General features: G+C 44.8%; 1 protein-coding gene across 14 annotated transcripts in view; it reads left to right on the plus strand.

Annotated features, from left to right (window-relative positions):
* The first annotated feature begins 2,302 nt into the window (after nucleotides 1–2,302).
* Ccdc62 (coiled-coil domain containing 62) overlaps nucleotides 2,303–17,767 on the plus strand; it is a 43,645-nt gene continuing 28,180 nt past the window's right edge. For 5 of the 14 annotated variants that reach the window (XM_015996373.3, XM_015996378.3, XM_076560459.1 and 2 more), the window contains exons 1-5: nucleotides 2,310–2,489; nucleotides 5,035–5,227; nucleotides 9,607–9,773; nucleotides 11,708–11,809; nucleotides 14,524–14,695. In XM_015996373.3, coding sequence (XP_015851859.2) covers nucleotides 2,325–2,489; nucleotides 5,035–5,227; nucleotides 9,607–9,773; nucleotides 11,708–11,809; nucleotides 14,524–14,695 — 799 coding nt within the window. In that variant the 5' untranslated portion in view covers nucleotides 2,310–2,324. Of the gene's footprint in view, nucleotides 2,490–2,592; nucleotides 2,915–5,034; nucleotides 5,228–8,793; nucleotides 8,877–9,576; nucleotides 9,774–11,707; nucleotides 11,810–14,523; nucleotides 14,696–17,767 lie in introns of those variants that run through there. The other 9 variants (XM_006970705.4, XM_076560458.1, XM_076560457.1 and 6 more) reach the window with 7 other exon arrangements.

The following is a 17,767-nucleotide window of genomic DNA, read 5'->3' on the forward strand; positions in this document are numbered from 1 at the left end:
TAATGGGGTTTTGGTTGGATTAGGTTCTTCATTAAAGCAAAGTCCACTTCATTGATGTAACAAACAACGGAATGGGTAGGTTTGCTTAAGTCATTCTGGAGATTACTTGATAAGTACATTAAAAGCCTTAAAACCATGTGCACTGTGACCCAGTAAGTCCCTTTGACACTGTCCTAAGATAAGAACAAGTCTTGCATGCAGCTCATGGATGAGGGTGCTATTCACAATGTTACTGATGATGTTAGAGCTCATAAATAACACAGAACAGTTATAGAAATGCTGGTGTGTCTTGTGGGTAGGACACTGTATATTTGAAAAAGCTTTCCCCAAGAATATTAGAAACCTGCTTGGTAATGTTGAGTAGGGTCAGACCCCAAATTTGTTTTAGACATTTGTTCTTACTGTTACAAGTGGACGGATGCTCAGAGAGGCTGAGAATTCTTGTTCTAGCTATATATACCATGTGGGTAAAATTTTAACCAATTAAAAATGGCATGTATCTGTTCTCGTCTACAGTTTTAGAAGTAGTAATTAAACTAACTTATGGAGAAACTGATCCTTTTAATGAATGCACTGGGTGAAATTAAACTGAAAATCAGGTGTTACATGTGAAAAGGCTTTTATTTTTTAAATTGCTGTAGGTGTGGGAGTCTATATAGCTGAGCAGTACAAGTACTTAGCTAGCATGCACAAGGCCCTTCCATTCAACCCAGTGTCACAAACAAAAGTTGTATAGAAGATACCTTTAAGAATTTAGAATCCCTGAAATCATTAATTATACAAATATATTCTTTCTTGAATGAAAGGGTGTTCCCCCCCCCTTTTTTTTCTTTTATTTATGTGCATTGGTGTTTTCCCTGCATGTATATCTGTATGAGGGTGTCTGGTACTCTGGAACCGGAGTTACAGACAGTTGTCCGCTCCCTTTGGGTGCTAGGAATTGAACTCGGGACCTCTGGAAGAACAGCCAGTGCTCTTAACTGCTGATCCATCTCTCCAGCCCTGAAAGGGTGTTTAGGAGTGGGGGAAGTTAGGGAAAAAAATGTGTAATAAAGATGGAAGGGTAAAAACGAAATTTTTCACTAACTGAAATTTGCCAAATACTTGGCAAAGCAAATGCACCAGTCATGGCTATTTGGCAAGTGTTCTTTTGGTGTTTTCTTGGTGCTCTGGTATACATGTTCATGGAAAAGGCACTTGAATGTCTACAGTTCTAAGTTTTATAAAAAGGGAATATTGCCCACAGAGGCCAGAAGAACCTGTGGGGGGGGGGCGACCCCCGAGCTCCCATTTGCATGCTGGGAATGAACTTGGGTCCTCTGCTAGGGGGAACAGCACTCTTAACCTCTGAGTCATCCCTCCAGCCCCACACAATTCTTGAAAAGTGCATTTTCGGCCCTTATATAGCAATTAGAGCATGTTACTGTCGGAAAATGAAGGATTAAAATGCCTTTATTGATAAAATGAGTGTTTTCCTTTGACTTGAAATTTGATGTGCCCCACGTTCAAAGGATGACTTTAATTCTAATTGGCACAATCTTTTTTGTTGTTGTTACATTGTTTGGTGTGTACGGATGTAATAGAGCGTTTGTTTCACAGTGATGAGGACAGGAATTTGATCCTCAGCACACATGTAATCGCTTTCAGTGTCCAGGGCCATTCTGCTTGTCCTTCCCTGACCCCCAACACCCTTGCACGCGCGCGCACACACACACACACACACACACACACACACACACACACACACACACACACACGCCAGCGGGCATCTGTCACGTGTGCATTTGTAATCCTAGAGCAGGGAACTAGGTCAGAAGGATGGTGGACCTGCCTCAAAGGGGGCGGGGGGCACCAACTGGAAGTTGTCCTCACCTCCGCACAAGTGCAGGGGTGCACACACCTGAAAATGAGACCGGGGTCTCCCCAGGTCTCCGGTCTTCCAACCTCAGCCCCAGGACCCAGCAATAATATGGTAGATGCTGATATAATCAAGTGTCACGGTTCTCATCACTATTGAGAGCAGACAGATGATGGATAGGCTGATCGATCCTTCTGTCCTGAGTGATCTTTCGTTTAGTCCTGTCTGCCGGAGCCATTATCCACAGGGAGGGAAACGGACGACCCTCTAGTTAGGTTACGGGGAACCAGAAAGCGAGTGAACCGGGGCCCCCGGGACCTGGAAACGACTTTGTCTTTGGCGCTGGAAGGCGTGAGAAACCAGGTTCCCGTTCTCAAGCCCGGCGCATGGCCGCAAGTCTCGCGAGACCTGGGGCGCCCACCTGCGCGACGCCTCAGCGCGGTCGGGCCGGGCGGTTTGGGTGCGCATGCGCTGCCGCGAGGGCGCGGCGTCCCGGCCGGCGGGCTTGCCCGCGCCTCTGCGGCCCGGCGCCTATGGCGTTTCTGGGGTGACGCGCTGGTGGCACCGACTCGCTCTGGGGACGGGGGCCTCACCCATGATCCCTTCGGCGACCTTCTTCTCCCGGCGCCAGGTGAGCGCCGCTGCCCCGGGACGCGGTGCAGAGAGGGCACGGAGCGGCCGTTTGCTCAGCCCGACAAAACCCCGGGGCCGGGCTGACGGCGACGGCGACGGTGACGACGAAGCGCGAGCACCCGGGCATTGCTGTTGAACGTTGGCAGGGACCTTGCCCTCCCTCGCCTACTTCGCGGTCGCCCGGCGAGGGGACGGACCGTCTCACAACGTCACTTTGACGGTCCCGAAAGGGAAGTTACCCGAGGTTTGCATGTGTGCATCCGCGTCGGGCGAGGCGAAGGCGCTGGATGCTCGGCTCCTAGCCCGCCCGCCCGTTTTCCTCCGCCGAGCTCCGTGCCCCTTGCCTGCCCTTCCTATAGACTGGAATTCAAGTGTTGTGACTTGGAATTCCAAGTCCTTTCGTGTGGGTGTGTTTAGTTACTAGTAAGTGTAAACCATTATTATGTATAAGTCCTTTTCAAAACGCTGTGGTCATACACGTGAGTCCCCGATGAACTTGTACTGCCCTTCACACCCCGTGTGTCTCACCGCCTCTGCCTCCGGAGTCCTGAGGAGCTAGGTGTGAGCCACCGTGTCCCAGCTTTAATTATTGTCTTTAAGTTAGAATTAGCTTTGTGGTAGAGTTGCCAGGAGCGCGTGAGTTCCAGTCCCGCTCTCCACGCACAAAAACAGAACATAATTCGGCACCATATGGTTTACAGTACAATTTCATAGTAGCTCAGTGGGTCAAGGTTCGTTAAACCTGGCCTGATGGATTGTGTTTGATCCCCAGAACTCAAATGGTAGGAGAGAACCAACAACTTCTGAAAGTTGTCCTCTGACACACACACACACACACATGAATTAATCCAGGTGTGGTGGTGCACACCTTTAGTCCCAGAAAGTACTTGGGAAGTAAAGGCATACTGATTCCTGTGAGTTCAAGGCCAGCCAGGGCTGCATAACAAGACCCTATCTAATTGTAATTAATAAGAATAATAACAACAGCTAATGTTGAGAGATTACTATATTCGAGGCACTTATCAAGCCACAGGCCTGTAATCTCAGATACTTTGGAAGCTGGAAAGTTCGAAGCCACAGAGCCTAAGGGGAGGGCAATTTAGTGAGACTACATCTCAAAAGGTATTTTCTTAAAAAGCTGTGGGAACTGGAGAGATGTTTCAGCAGTTGGTCAGGAGCATTGGCTGCTCTTCCAAAAGACCTAGGTTTGATTCCCAGCGCCTCTCTGGTGGCTCACAAATGCCTATCGTTTCATGTCCTGCAGACCCGATAGCCACTCCTGACCTCCACAGGCACCGAGCTTGGAAGTGGCACACAGATACATATGCAGCAAAACACTCTGCTGAACCATCCCACCCTTTAAGATTTGTTTTTTTATGTGTTTGGATGTTTTGCCTGTATGTATATCTGTAGACCACATGTATGCCTGGTGCCTGGGGAGATAAGAAGAGGGCATCAGATCCCCAGTACTAGAGGTACAGACAGTTTTGAGTTTCTGTGTGGGTGCTAAGAATCAAACCTGTGACCTCTGGATCCTTTCTGCCCTTGTTTTTAACTATATATTTTGAGTTTGGACAAGCAACAATATTAAATTTCCCTTGATAGATTGAGTGCATTTCAATAATGTGTCTGTTAATAGTAGGTTTAAATTATTGTCTTTCTTTTATTATTTTTGTTATTGTTGCCGTAATATCTCACTATGTAGTCCTAGCTGTTCTGGGACTTGACGTGTAGACCAGGCTGGCCTTGAACTCATAGAGATCCACTACCATTACCTTTGAAGTGCTGGGACTAAAGACTTGTACCACCATATCCAGCTTAAATTTTCTCCACCCCACCCCCACAGGGTTTCTCTGTCTGGCTGTCCTTGAACTCACTATGTAGATCAGGCTGGCCTCAAACTCACAGAGATCCACCTGCCTCTGCCTCCCAAGTGCAAGGATCAAAGGTATGCGCCACCACAGCCTGGCTATTTTCTTACAGATTAAAATTAACATTCTTTGATAAGAATTATTTATAATATAGTTAAAAACAATTATTTCATGTTTACCTTTCCTTGATTTCTCCAAAATTTCTAGGCCAAAGATTGGGACTCTAACTCAGTTAGATCACTTGCTCATTAATGCTCTGGGTTTGAGCTCCAGGACCACACATACAGAAAGGTTGCCACAGGTGTGTGTGTGTGTGTGTGTGTGTGTGTGTGTGTGTGTGCATGCGTGCTGCAGGGCACAGAAGGGCAGAGTAGGGAATAGCATTGTTGACTGGAACAGGAAGATGGACAGCAAAGCAGGAAGTCGCAGAAGCGGTGTGCTGTGGTTAGCCAGAGGTTTTGGAAATGGTCCTACTCTCAGAACTGTGTGGTCTGATGGAAGATGATGGCCGCAGACTGTGTGGTATAACTTGCTGTATCACTCTTAAACGAGGCTAAAACTCAATTTCACAGTTCAGAGCTGGCAGCGAACGAGTATAATTGTTTGGAGATATGTTGTGGCTGATGTGTGGTATTGGGTTTCTCTTGATTCACAACCACCCTCCATGTTTAGAACATCGGGTCAGAAGTTGAGAATTCCACTATTGAAAAACAGCGGAAGGAGCTGCAGCTGCTCATCGGAGAACTGAAAGATCGAGATAAAGAGCTCAATGATATGGTCACGGTGCACCAGAGACAACTTCTCTCATGGGAAGAGGATCGGCAAAAAGTGTTGACGCTGGAGGAACGTTGCAGCAAACTAGAAGGTCAGAAACACACGCAGCTCCATCCGTCTGTCTGTCTGTCTGAGTGCTGACACCTAGGTAAAGAACTCAGCTCCTGGTGTCCCCGAGTCCAGTCCTGTTGAAGATGGGCGGACTTGATAAACAGCCATGTGGGAGAGTGCTGGCCAGAGCTACAGTTAGCATGGAGGGAAGGCTAACTGTATGAGTGTGTGTATGCCTGCACAATATGCATGCAGTGCCAGAGGAGGTCAGAAAAGGGTGATGAATCCCTTGAGACTGGAGCTATAGGTGCTTATGAACCATTATATGGGTGCTGGGAATCGAACCTGGATCCTCTAGAAGAACAGTAAGTGCTCTTAACTACTGAGCCATTTCTCCATCCCCTAAATATAATTTCAAAAAACTCAAAATAGTGCTGGGAATATAGTGTTAATCCCACTAAATGAGAATGAAGACCTTTACTCAAATTCTTTGGTCGAATATGCAAGCTTTATTTTCCATCAGACACAGCTATCTTCCTAAAAGGGGCTTGAGTAAATAGCATCAAACAGGAGACAGTAGGGTTTATATAGCCCAAAAAAACTGCAATACCAGGGAGTTTTCAAGGGTTTGGAGATTTCCAGAGGAATTTGTGTTACATAGGAACTTGGCTGAAATTTCAAAGTTCCTTGACAAAACATCTTATCAGGGTGGAAGTTAGGTATTGTGGTGATATATTGTGTACCCTAATAGATTTGCCTGAAGATCAGAGAACAGGACAAGCCACTAGATTAAACATAGAGGCCAGGCAGTGGGTGACACACACCTGTAATCCTAGCACTCGGGAGGCAGAGATCTGTTTGCATCTCTGTGAGTTCAAAGCCACCCTGGACTATATGAGACTGACTCAGTCTAGGAGAGAAACAGAGCCAGGCAGTGATGGCACACACCTTTAATCCCAGCACTTGGGAGTGCTGGGATTAAATCTTTAATCCCAGCATTAGGAAAATTGAGACAGGAAATGATTTGGCTGGGCAGAGAAAGGCATATAAGGCGTGAGGAGACAGGAACTAAAGTCTTTTGGCTGAGTGAGGAAGGCTTATCAGGCTGAGGAGTCCTAGAGGTAATAGGTGGCTTGTTCCTTTGTCTCTCTGGTCTTTCAGCATTTACCCCAATATCTGTTTTTTTTTTTTTTTTTTTTTTTTTTTTTTTTTAATTAAAAGACCATTTAACATTCAAGTTACAGGTCTAGGGTATGGAACAGGTCAAATTCTAGAAAATGAGTCAAGACCTGGTCATATCCAAGTTTTATTTTGACCTTATAACAAGATGGTTTTTAATCTTAAAGTAGAGTCAGGCTGGTTCATCAGTAGCTCAGTTGGTAGAGTGCTTGCTTAGCATGAATGAAGCATTGGGCTCTATCCCTGACATCATATAAAACCAGGATGGTCAGTGGAGGTCAGATGACCAGAAGTTCAAGGTCACCTTTGGCTACGGTAAATTTGAAGCCAGCCTGGAGTTCTTGAGACTTTTCTCAAAAATTCAGAAAATAAAAATAAAAAAGCAGAATATAAGTATAAAAGATTGCTAATTGAAAGTAATATAAATAGGGCCTGAAAGATGGCTTAGTTGGTAAAGGCACTTGCTGCCAGACCTGGGGACTTTAGTTTAGTCCCCAAGAGCCTCATGGTGGAAAGAGTGAACCAACTCTCACAAGTTGACCTCTGACCTCTGCACACACTGTGACACACATGCATAAGCATGTGCACACACACAATAAATGTAATTTTAAAAAACAATAAGTAGTATAAACAGCCAGGTGTGGTGGTACACACCTTTAATCCCAGCACCGGGGAGGTAGAGGCAGGCAGATCTGTATGAGTTCTAGGCCAGGCTGGTCTACATAGTTCTAGGACAGCCAGGGCTACAAAGAGATTCAGTCTCAAAAAAAAAAAAAAAGTAGTATAAAGGTCCTTCTTTAAATAACACAGATTGTATCTAGCCGTCTTTACCTAGTTTTTGAAGTAAGCAAGATTGGGGCTTGGGTATGCACGTTAGTGGAGGTGCTTCTTAGCACCTAAAGGGCTCTGTTAATCTTCAACATACAAGAGGAAGCCTTAATAAGTTCTTCATGGAAAGAGGAACATTTAATAACCAGTCAGTATATTAGTATGTCCTCATTCTCATTAGTAAGTAGGGAAACACAAACCAGAATGATAGACCGTTTAACGTTCGTTAGACTGGCAAGAGCCGTCAGGTGTTGGCAAACCAAGCTGGAGTCAACTCTGCAGCTGTGCCAGTCTGCCTCTTGGTACCTGACCTGGGGAGCCGTGGGGGCTCAGGCCTTGCTAGCCCATGTATGGGAAGATAGAGAGCCTCAGGAGGGCTTATGCACTGCTCATGGGAGTAGGTTACAGCAATTATTTCACAGTGCCTAGTCAAGCTGAAGACATACATGCCCTACAAGAAAGGGTCTGAAAACTAAAAGATGTGCTAGCTGTGGTCCAGCCATTCCACCTCCAGGAATTGTCACTTTAGCTGCCTAAAGAACCTAGTAAATGTAGATTGTGGGCTGAGGAATATGACTCACCGGGAAAGTACTTGAAGCCCTGGGCTCCATCCCTGGCAACCCCTGGCCTCACCCCCCAAAATAGGAGATTCTGATATAATAGGTTTGGGATTAAGAGTCTGCATTCTTTTTGTTTGTTTGTTTTAATTAAAAAACCCTTTTTAAAATTTTAATGTATATGGGGTTTTGCCTCCATGTTTGCCTGCTCACCACATGTGTACAGTGTGTTCAGAGGCCAGAAGAGGGCGCTGGATCCCCGGGACTGGAGTTAAGGTTGTAAACTATCATGTGGGTAATTGGAATCGAACCTGGGTCCTCTGAAACAGCAGCCAATTCTGTTATCCACGGAACCGTCATCTCTCTAACCTCTTCTTTTTTTTTTTTTTTTTCCAAGACAGGATTTCTCTGGGTAACATTCTTGGCAGTCCTGGAACTTGGTTTGTAGATCAGGCTGGCCTCGAACTCAGAGATCTGCCTGCCTCTTCTTCCTAAATGCTAGAATTAAAGGCATGCACCACCACGGCCCAACAATCTCTTATTTATTTTTTAAATAGATTCATTTATTATTTTTATTTTATGTGTATGGGAGCTTTGCCTGGATGGATGTATGTGTGTTGCACATGCGCCTGGTACCCTCTGAGGCCAGGAGAGGGCATTGGATCCCCTGGAACTGATAACACAGGTAGTTGTGAGCTGGGAACCAAACCCAGGTCTGCAAGAGCAGCACTGAACCATCGCTCCAGCCTTTACTTTCTCATTATTCCATGGGGGTGTGTAGGCACGTGCACACGGCTAAGTGCTGACGCCTGAGAGGGTGCTGGTGAGAGTCTGATCCTCGAGAGCTAGAGTTACAGGCAGTTGTGAGCCACCCAGTGTGGGGGCCAGGAACCAAACTTGAGTTCTCAGCAAGAGCAGTCTCAGTGTAAGCTCTTAACTGCTGGGTCACCTCTCCAGCACTTGTTTTTGTCTTTTCTTTCTTGTTTTTTAATTTTGGAAAGGGTATGCTGTAATTCAGGCTGGTTTTGAACTTGCTTTGTAGCAAAGGATGATCTTGGGCTCCCCATCTTACTGTCTTCACCTGCCTGGTGCTGGGCTGCTGGGATTACAGATGCCATGCCTCGGGTAGGGGTCTCATTTCTAGCAATTTCCCCAATGATGCTAGTGCTTCAGGGGCAAGGACCAGATTTTGAGTAGCAAAGCAGATATGTCCCAGGACACATGTAAATGGTCATTCAGAGCAGCACCATTTAACAGCTGCAAAGTAAGCATAACCTAGATAATCACGTAGGTAGATGTAGAGTAGATAAATACATGTTGGAGTTATAATTAATAGACTCCTATTGCAGCGTTAGTGATGAACACAAGTTACAGCATGGGTGGCCCTTGGGATCTAATCTCAGCAAAACAAGTGAAGGGACAAACTCCTGAGTATAACTGCATCTGTGTCCGGCTCAGACTGTGCTTTGGGGTGGATGCAGCGAGGTAGAGAACATTAACAGTAAAAAGCTCGGTGGTCAGCAAGTGCCTGGCACACCATCCTCAGCATGAGGGGTAGGTGGGCAGCAAGTGCCTGGCACACCATCCTCAGCATGAGGGGTAGGTGGGCAGCAGGGAAGGGACCATTCTAAGATCAGGGCAGTGGCTTGGAAAGTGGAAATTAGAGAGATTATGTTTAGGAAGATGTCTTCTGGGTTGGTGCCAGTGTTTATTTCTGGAATACATGTTAGGTATTGTGCATTTCACAATAAGATGTTTTTAAAACATTTAACACACCTTTACTCTGTAATCTGATTTTGAAAAAATGTTGCCTATTACATCTCAGTGCAGACACAGTGATTGAAATTTCCCTCAGGTGAGCTGCATAAAAGAACTGACATAATCAAGTCTCTGATGAAGAAGGTCAAAATGCTTGAATCCAATCAAATAGAATGTCAGGCAGCTCTTCAGAAGACTCAGCAGCAGCTTCAGGAAATGGCTCAAAAGGCTACACACTCTGCCCTCCTCTCGGAAGACCTTGAGGTTGGTTGTAATTTTTAATGAACTTCATTAGTCCATTTCAGTGACAGAAAAATGAACTTTAAATGTCACCATTAAAAATGGCCTGTGTGTATGGAAGTGTGTAGTGTGTGTTCTGTCCGTCTTGGCTTTGTGTTCTCCCAGCTTTCTGGCTAGCTGCACAGCACCGTTCTGTCCTGGAGGTGAAGTTTCATCATAGCCCATAAAGGGTTTTGCTGTTTGGTTTAGAAGCATTGTCCTTTTTACCAACAATGGCTTATTTCAGAAAACCTCCTTTCTCGAGGTCTGAAATAAGTGCCTTCAAGTTTTGGTAGCTTCAGATCTGGCTTTCTAGATTCTGAACCCCTCTCTTGTCCTCCCCTGCCCTCCCCTCCTTCCTTCCCTCTCCCTCCTCCCTTCCCTTTTCCTCTCTCTCTCCTTTCCCCTCTTCTTTTCCTGTTGTGGAGATTAAACCCAGGGCCTTGAAGAAGCAAGTGCTTTACATTCCCAGACATTTTTCCATGTCTCCTTTAGACTCCTCTAGCTAGTGTTGAACTGCGGTCCTCCAGTCTCAGCCTCTCTCTCAAGTGCTGAGATTAGCCTAAACTCTATCTGATACAATAAACACACACATGCCCAAGCTAGTAACATATCTGGGGTAAAATTGGTAACATCAAGTTTTCAGTATTTCATTCTTTCTTTATTTTTTTGTTTTTTGTTTTTTTTTTTTTTTTTTTTTTCAAGACAGGGTTTCTCTGTGTAGCTTTGCGCCTTTCCCTGAACTCACTTGGTAGCCCAGGCTGACCTCGAACTCACAGAGATCCGGCTGGCTCTGTCTCCTGAGTGCTGGAATTAAAGGCGTGCACCACCACCGCCTGGCCATTCTTTCTTTACTATTTGTTTATTTGTTTATTGGTTTTTTTTTTTTTTTTTTTTGAGATAGTCTCACTATGTAGCCCAGGCTGGTCTCAAACTGGTAATCCTTCTGCCTCAGCCTCCTGAATGCTATGATTACAGTTTGTGACACTGTGCTCAGCTAAGCTGTATATTGTAGAACAGTTTTATGGTTACAACAAAATTGTATGGCAAGTACAGAGTTCCCATGTCGGCTATATCCACACACTCAGTCTCCCGCACTTCTGAGGCCCTGCAGCACAGTGGTCTGTCTGTTATAACTGGTGAATGTGAGTGGACACATCATTACCAGCTCAAGTCTAGTTAGAGAAAGAACGGCTTACTTTTTGTGTTTTGCTTTCTATAGGATTTTTGCAAATGCATATTGGCATATTGAACGAAACCCAGGATAAAGGTTTTTTTAGCCTGGATATTAAAAAAGATGTGCAGAATTCACTAAGGCTACTTCCTTGATGAAAATCCAGTTCTCATCTATTTATTATCTTCTTTACTCCCAACCTAGAATTATGAATAAAAAATAGGAAAAGGACACAAGTCATGAAAGAAGATGTAATTTATGTTTTTTCTAGTTTCAACTATCATAGATTTTTTTTCTTTTTTTTTTGTGCTAGATAGTAATTGTAATTGACAGTGAATGTGTAAAATCATAAGCAAAGCTCCATGACTTCAGAACAGCTACTCTGTGTTCATGGAGAGGCATAGAATTTGGGACTGGGCTAGTTTTTGAGTGGCTTCCTTAAACCATCTATGTGGTGTTTTATTTGTGAGTTAACTAAAATAAAATGATTTTACTTAAAAATAAATGTTTATCAACTTAACCTATATAAATCAGTACAGGTTAGAACAGTTAGTTGTTAAGTATTGAGAGAAGGCTCGAGTCAATAGGAGAATAGGTATTTGCCTTGTTTTTGACGATTGTTTATTTAGCCCACTTTGTTCCTTAAAAACATCAAATTTAAAAAATAGAGACACGAGTGTTGACTGTAGTCATAACATAATGAGAGCACCCGCAGACTCAATATTTCTGTGTTGTTCCCTTGTAGGCTAGAAATGAAAACCTCAGCAGCACGTTAGTGGAACTCTCTGCTCAGGTAGGACAATTGCAGGCTAGAGAACAGGCTCTCACGACCATGATAAAGCTGAAGGTAAGTGAAATGCCGTACCTCCACTTCCGGGGCACTCTGTACTGACAGAGCTCACCCCCACACCCCGGCTCTCCCCACGTCCTCAGCAGCCCAGAAACAGAGCTGCTACCATTGCGAATTTCATCTTCCTCTTTAAAAAAGGAAAGAAAGCGTGGGGCGGTGGTGGTGCATGACTTTAATCCCAGCACTCGGGAGGCAGAGGCAGGCGGATCTCTGTGAGTTTGAAGCCAACCTGGTCTACAAAGCCAGTTTCAGGACAGCCATGACTGTTACACAGAGAAACCCTGTCTTGAAGAAAAAAAAAAAAAAGCCAGAACAAAAAGAAAAAAGAAAAAGGTTACACAGTGCTCCCAAAGCTTCTGCGCTCCATCTCAGTGAGTCCGTTCCCTCCCAGGTACCTGCTGTAGTCTCCTGAAGATAGTGACCCTTAGATGCTCACTAGACTTTTAGTAAAACAAGAGAACTGGCAGCTGGCAGACGCTGGTACAGTGTGAAGCATGGGCTCCTCAGACAGGGGGCGCCCCTCTGCCGCATGCATCTTTGGCAGTTGCTAAGCAGGGGATGATGTTGGTGTAGTGGGACATTTGTATGAATTCATCTGTAATTTTCTCCCAGCATTAACGCTGGGACATGATCATGAGCAACCTTTCTGAAAATTAAAGAGAAAATATTAAAATCTGTAGAGTTAGCTTTAGTGAAAATAGTGACCAGCATGATATCCATCACGGCACTGGAAGAGCCTGTGAAAAACCGAAGGTGTTTCCAGGTGTCCCCATGTTAGGGCAGTGTGTCCATAAAGAAGCAGCATGCCCTCGATCAGAGTTCTAATAGAGGTGAATGGTCTTCGCTAGAAGCACATGCTTATCCTGACATACTTAGAAAGACTGAAACAGGAACTCCCAGGTTCCTTGTTTAAGGTTCACAGGGATTGAAGGAATTGTCTCTCTTGTTATTGGCTTAACTGCTTATTATTTTTAAAGTTAGACACAAAGTTTTTGGTGTTTGTTTTTGTTTTTTGTTTTTTCAAGACAAAGTTTCTCTATGTAACAGCCCTGGTTGTACTGGAACTTACTCTGTATCACTCTGTAGACCAGATTGGCCTCGAACTCACAAAGATCCACCTGCCTCTGCCTCCTGAGTACTGGGATTAAAGGCGTGCGCCACCACCAACCCAGCTTGTGTACTGTTTTAATAAAACAGTTTTTTAAATGTATGGCGGTGGGATCTGAACCCAGAGCCTTTTACATGCTAGGTAAGCACTCTACATCCTTAGCCCTTCTACTGTTTTTAAAGATTTTGTTTTGTTTTGTCTAGTGACCTGAAACTTGTAATGTAGCCCAGGTTGGCCTGGGACTCATTGATCCTTCTCCCTTGGCTTCCAGAATGCTGGGATTCCATCCTGCCCAGTCTTCCTCGAGCTATTGAGTGGTTTGCCCCAGTTGTTTTCTCTCCATAGCCCTCCAAGCCTGTGAGGATTTTATCAGGCTGCATGTGTGGTGCTGCGGGAGCAGTGGGTGGGCTCAGGAAGGTATACCTGTTAATCGTAGTACTTCAGCAAGTGTCCCTGAGTCTGAGGAGTGAACCTGGGCAAGTGCTCTGCCACTAAGCTACCTCAGCCGCTTATTGTTGTACATTAATTACGGTTAGAATTGCTTTTCAACCATAAAAGTTTCTAATGCAGCATGTTGGTTGGATGAGATTTTAAGAGTCTGTCCTTTTAACAAGCTGAATGTAGGTAAGAAATGTTGGCCCCATGGGACTTAACCTGTCATCCAGAGAATAACATCCCCATGGAAGAGCAGCCAACCCCTTACTTGCTGAACATTCTAGCCTGGCCATCAAATTGTTTGATTTTTGCTGGTTGTGGTGGCGCACACCTTTGATCCCAGTACTGGGAGGCAGGGGCAGGCAGATCTCGGTGAATTTGAGGCCAGAGCAGTTGGTCTACAGAGCAAGTTACAGGACAGTCAGGGCTATGTAAAGAGACCCTGTCTAAAAAAAAAAAATGTCTGATTTTCAACTTTTCAAGAGAAAGTAAGGTGTCGCGTGACAGCACATGGTTCCCCAGACCAGCCAACAACGTTGAAATGGCTGCTTTAGCACCACGGTCAGATAAGAATTGTTTGTGCTGGGCGGTGGTGGCGCACACCTTAAATCCCAGCACTTGGGAGGCAGAGGCAGGTGGATCTCTGTGAGTTTCAGGTCAGCTTGGGGTACAGAGTGAGATCCAGGACAGACACCAAAGCTACACAGAGAAACCCTGTCTTGAAAAAACAAAAAAGAAATGGAAAAAAAAAAAAAAAAAGATCTTTTTTTGTGTCTACTGATTTCATTGCCACTTGGTGCTACCATAGAATTACAACAACTGAGTTAACCTGAAAGGTGTTTAGAAAGGAACTCACTGCACAGTACAGTCTAATTAAGAACAGCCTAACTGATTATTTAGAATTTAAAAATCTAGACTAACCACTACTGACTAGCCCGACGACCTGAGTTCAGTCCCTGGGACCCACATGGTAGAAGGAGAGAACTGACTCCCTACAAAGTGTCCTCTGACCTCCACACACAGGCTGTGACATGACAACACCAAGCTTCTCCCCTCCACCCTCCACCAAATAAAAATAAGTGTAATAGCAGACCATCATACACACAAAATAAATGTAAAAATTTAACTTAAAAAAATCTAGACTAACAATTTTCTCCTTGGTTTTTAGGACAAAGATATTATTGAGGCAGTCAATCACATTTCAGACTGTTCGGGTAAATTTAAATTGTTAGAGCATGCTTTACGTGATGCTAAGATGGCAGAGACTTGTATTGTGAAAGAAAAGCAAGATTATAAGCAGAAATTGAAGGCACTTAGGTTTGAAGTCAGTAAACTGAAAGGTAAGGAAATAATTTAAGATAGTAGTACCTTGTCTTGGGAGTTTATTTCTTCTGAGTTCCCTTAATCTTCTACTTGAAAGTGGGTTTATTCCTGGCTATAGATCCTAACATGCAATATCTGTTTCATTTATATAGAATTGTGCCATAAGTTTTGTGATACAAGATAACAGAATTGTGGTTAAACTGCAGCTTTTCCCCCAGAGCTGAGGACTGAACCCAGGGCCTTATCTTTGGTAAATCCCCAACCCTGCATCATATTTTTAAGGGACTCCTGCTTCAGGTCACTTGACTGTATCAGTTAGCTGTGCTGAGACATGCTGTGTAATAAACAATGCAATGTAAGTGCAGCAGTTGTTAAACTGGAGCCGCTGGAGTTGGTCCACATGAGTTGGTTTAGCCTAGACCCAGCTAGGCTCCTCACAGACTAGTTGTGTTTCAAGTGTCTCTTCTCCTCTCCCATGGGCTAGTCAGAGCATCTCTTCCCACAGTGAGGGCAGAAACTTGAAAAAGAACAGAAACATTGGAAGATTTTTAAGGTTTAGGCCTGGACCTGCCATGGTGCCACTCTGCTTTGTAAGCACCTCATGTGGCCGAACCCAAAGCCAGTCAGTGGGGAACTGCTCAGCTCTTTTGGGGAGAAACATGTAAAATCTAATCAGGGGAGTTGAGGGATCTTGCAAATGCCTTTTGGGTGGTTTTCTAGTTTTGTTCTAGGTACTTCTGTGACTCACTTCTTTCTGATTCTTGATGTCTTCTAGTGAAAGATAGACCAAATGCCGTGTGTGTGTGTGTGTGTGTGTGTGTGTGTGTGTGTGTGTGTGTGTGTGTTGTGTTGTGTTTGAATAAGAATACCCATGAGAGTGTCAATTTACATTGATCTGTGAGGACCTAGAAGTAGGCCCACTCCTCTCTGGTCCCCCCTCCCCCCCCCCTGGGGGGGGCAGCTTGACCAGTGCGTGGGTGCTGAGGTGACCGTGGGACTGAGGAGCTATGGCTCTAGCCTCAGATCTGCACCATTTTATAAATGATGCCTGGGTCAGGTTAGAGGATGACTATTTCATAAGCCTCTGAGGAGCTGCCCCAGAGCCACAGCTTGAGGAAGTTGTTCTCACGCCTGTCCAGGGTGAAATGCTTCCTAAGACAGTGGCGGGCTCAGTGGTTAAGAGCACTGGTTGCAGAGCACTGGTTGCTTTTCCAGAGGACCTGGGTTCAATTCCTAGTGTCCACATGACAGCTCACCACTGTCTGTCAGTCCAGTTCCAGGAGATCCAACGCCCTCACAGATATACATGCCGTAAATGCAGGCAAAATACCAGTACACATCAAATAAAAACAAATCATTAAAGACAGTGGCTTAGTCTTCCTGGACATAGTCAAGCATGAGTATAATGTGGAGAAGATTGCTGCCTACTCTCAAATTCAATTGTTTAGATTCTGAGATCTGAGCCAGGCATGGCAGTACAGGTACTAACACTTGAGAGGTAGAGGTAGGATTATCAGTTCAAAGTCATCCTCCACTACATAGGGATTTCAGAGGCCAGCCTCGGCTACAGGTGACCCTGTCTCAGCCCCATCTCCTAAATCTGAAATTGTTATCTTGACCAATTTAATGTAACAGTCTGAGGCTACAGAGATGGCTGCTCAGAGGTTAAGAGCACTGACTGCTCTTCCAGAGGTCCTGAGTTCAATTCCCAGCACCCACATGGTGGCTCACAACCATCTGTAATGAGATCTGGTGCCCTTTTCTGGCCTGCAGGGTCACATGCAGGCAGAACATTGTATACATAGTAAATAAATCTTAAAAAAAAAAAAACCAAAACCAAAAAAACAAAACAAAACAGTCTTGACCTTACCATGCCTTCACCAATGGTCATAAGTTCGTTCTCCATTTATAACATCAGCTAAAACCATCGTTTCATAAGACCCATAGCAGTAGTGGGGACAGACGGTTTGTCTTTGGGTCAGCACAACACCAGGGATACACTGTGGGTCATCACTGTTTATTGAGTTTGTGTGTGTGTCAAGAAGGATGTTCAAGAAGAAGTCTGTTGTGTCAATATTTATATGTTATAAATATTTGATTAACCCAATATTTATTTCAAACATTTTTTAGAGTAGGGTAATGGGAAATAGAACAGAGAGCACTTAGTGCAGGTTGACTGAGAAAGTAGCTGTGAAGAGTTAGCACTTGAGCTATAACTGGAGTGCAGACAGAACTAGCCAGACCCCAACTGAGGACTCTAAGCAGAAGGCCTGGCGTGGATTATAAGTGGAGCCGTTCCCGGTTTGTTTGTTTCCTTCTTGGAAAAGGGAGCTCTGTATTTCTCTTTTCCCAGTTAGGTACACAGACATTCACTTCAGTTTGATGCTTTTGATGCAGTCTGTTTGCCTGGAGTTAGTGATGGATCTCACAGGTTCATGCCCAGGAGCCTGTTCCCACTTAAGACACCAGTTCCAAATCCCAGGGGAGGCTCACATACTTGTGACTAACCAACTGGCAGTAAAGCAAGGGTTCCCACAGCCATCTGAGCGGCCGCCACCATTTTCTGAGCCCCAGCATTGAAGAAAGCTCAGGGAAGCACTTTGCCCCATTTCTGGTCTGGCTGAAACTCTGGAGCTGCGGATGGAAGTGGCTTCCTATGCAGAGCTCCTACATCCTCTCCTAAAGCAAAACCTGAACCCCTCCACATGTATGTAGCTGGGACTCTCCATCTCAGGTCCTCTGGAGTCTCTATAGAGCTCTGTCTTCCCCTTGGTTTGGAGGCAGGTGAGTAGGGCTGAAAATTCCAGCCCTTGATGGCCTAGGACTAGCTGGTGAACAGTGGGTTCTAGATGCTAGCTAGGGGGGGATCTGGAAGGGTCCCTGTTTTGTTTCATTTGGCTTTGCTTTGTTTTTTGAGACAAGGTCTTGTCATATAGCATAGCCCAGGGTAGCCTCAAATTTGAACTTTGTGATCCTCCTGCCTCAGCTTCCTAAGTGCTGTCATTAGCAGAGGGACTTCTTTTGAATGGCAAGACATACTCATCAGTCAGAAAATTCCAAGAGATTTAGAATCTGTTCACCAAGAATGG

The sequence above is a fragment of the Peromyscus maniculatus genome, chromosome 23 (genome assembly GCF_049852395.1).
Source record: "Peromyscus maniculatus bairdii isolate BWxNUB_F1_BW_parent chromosome 23, HU_Pman_BW_mat_3.1, whole genome shotgun sequence".
Taxonomy (NCBI): domain Eukaryota; kingdom Metazoa; phylum Chordata; class Mammalia; order Rodentia; family Cricetidae; genus Peromyscus; species Peromyscus maniculatus.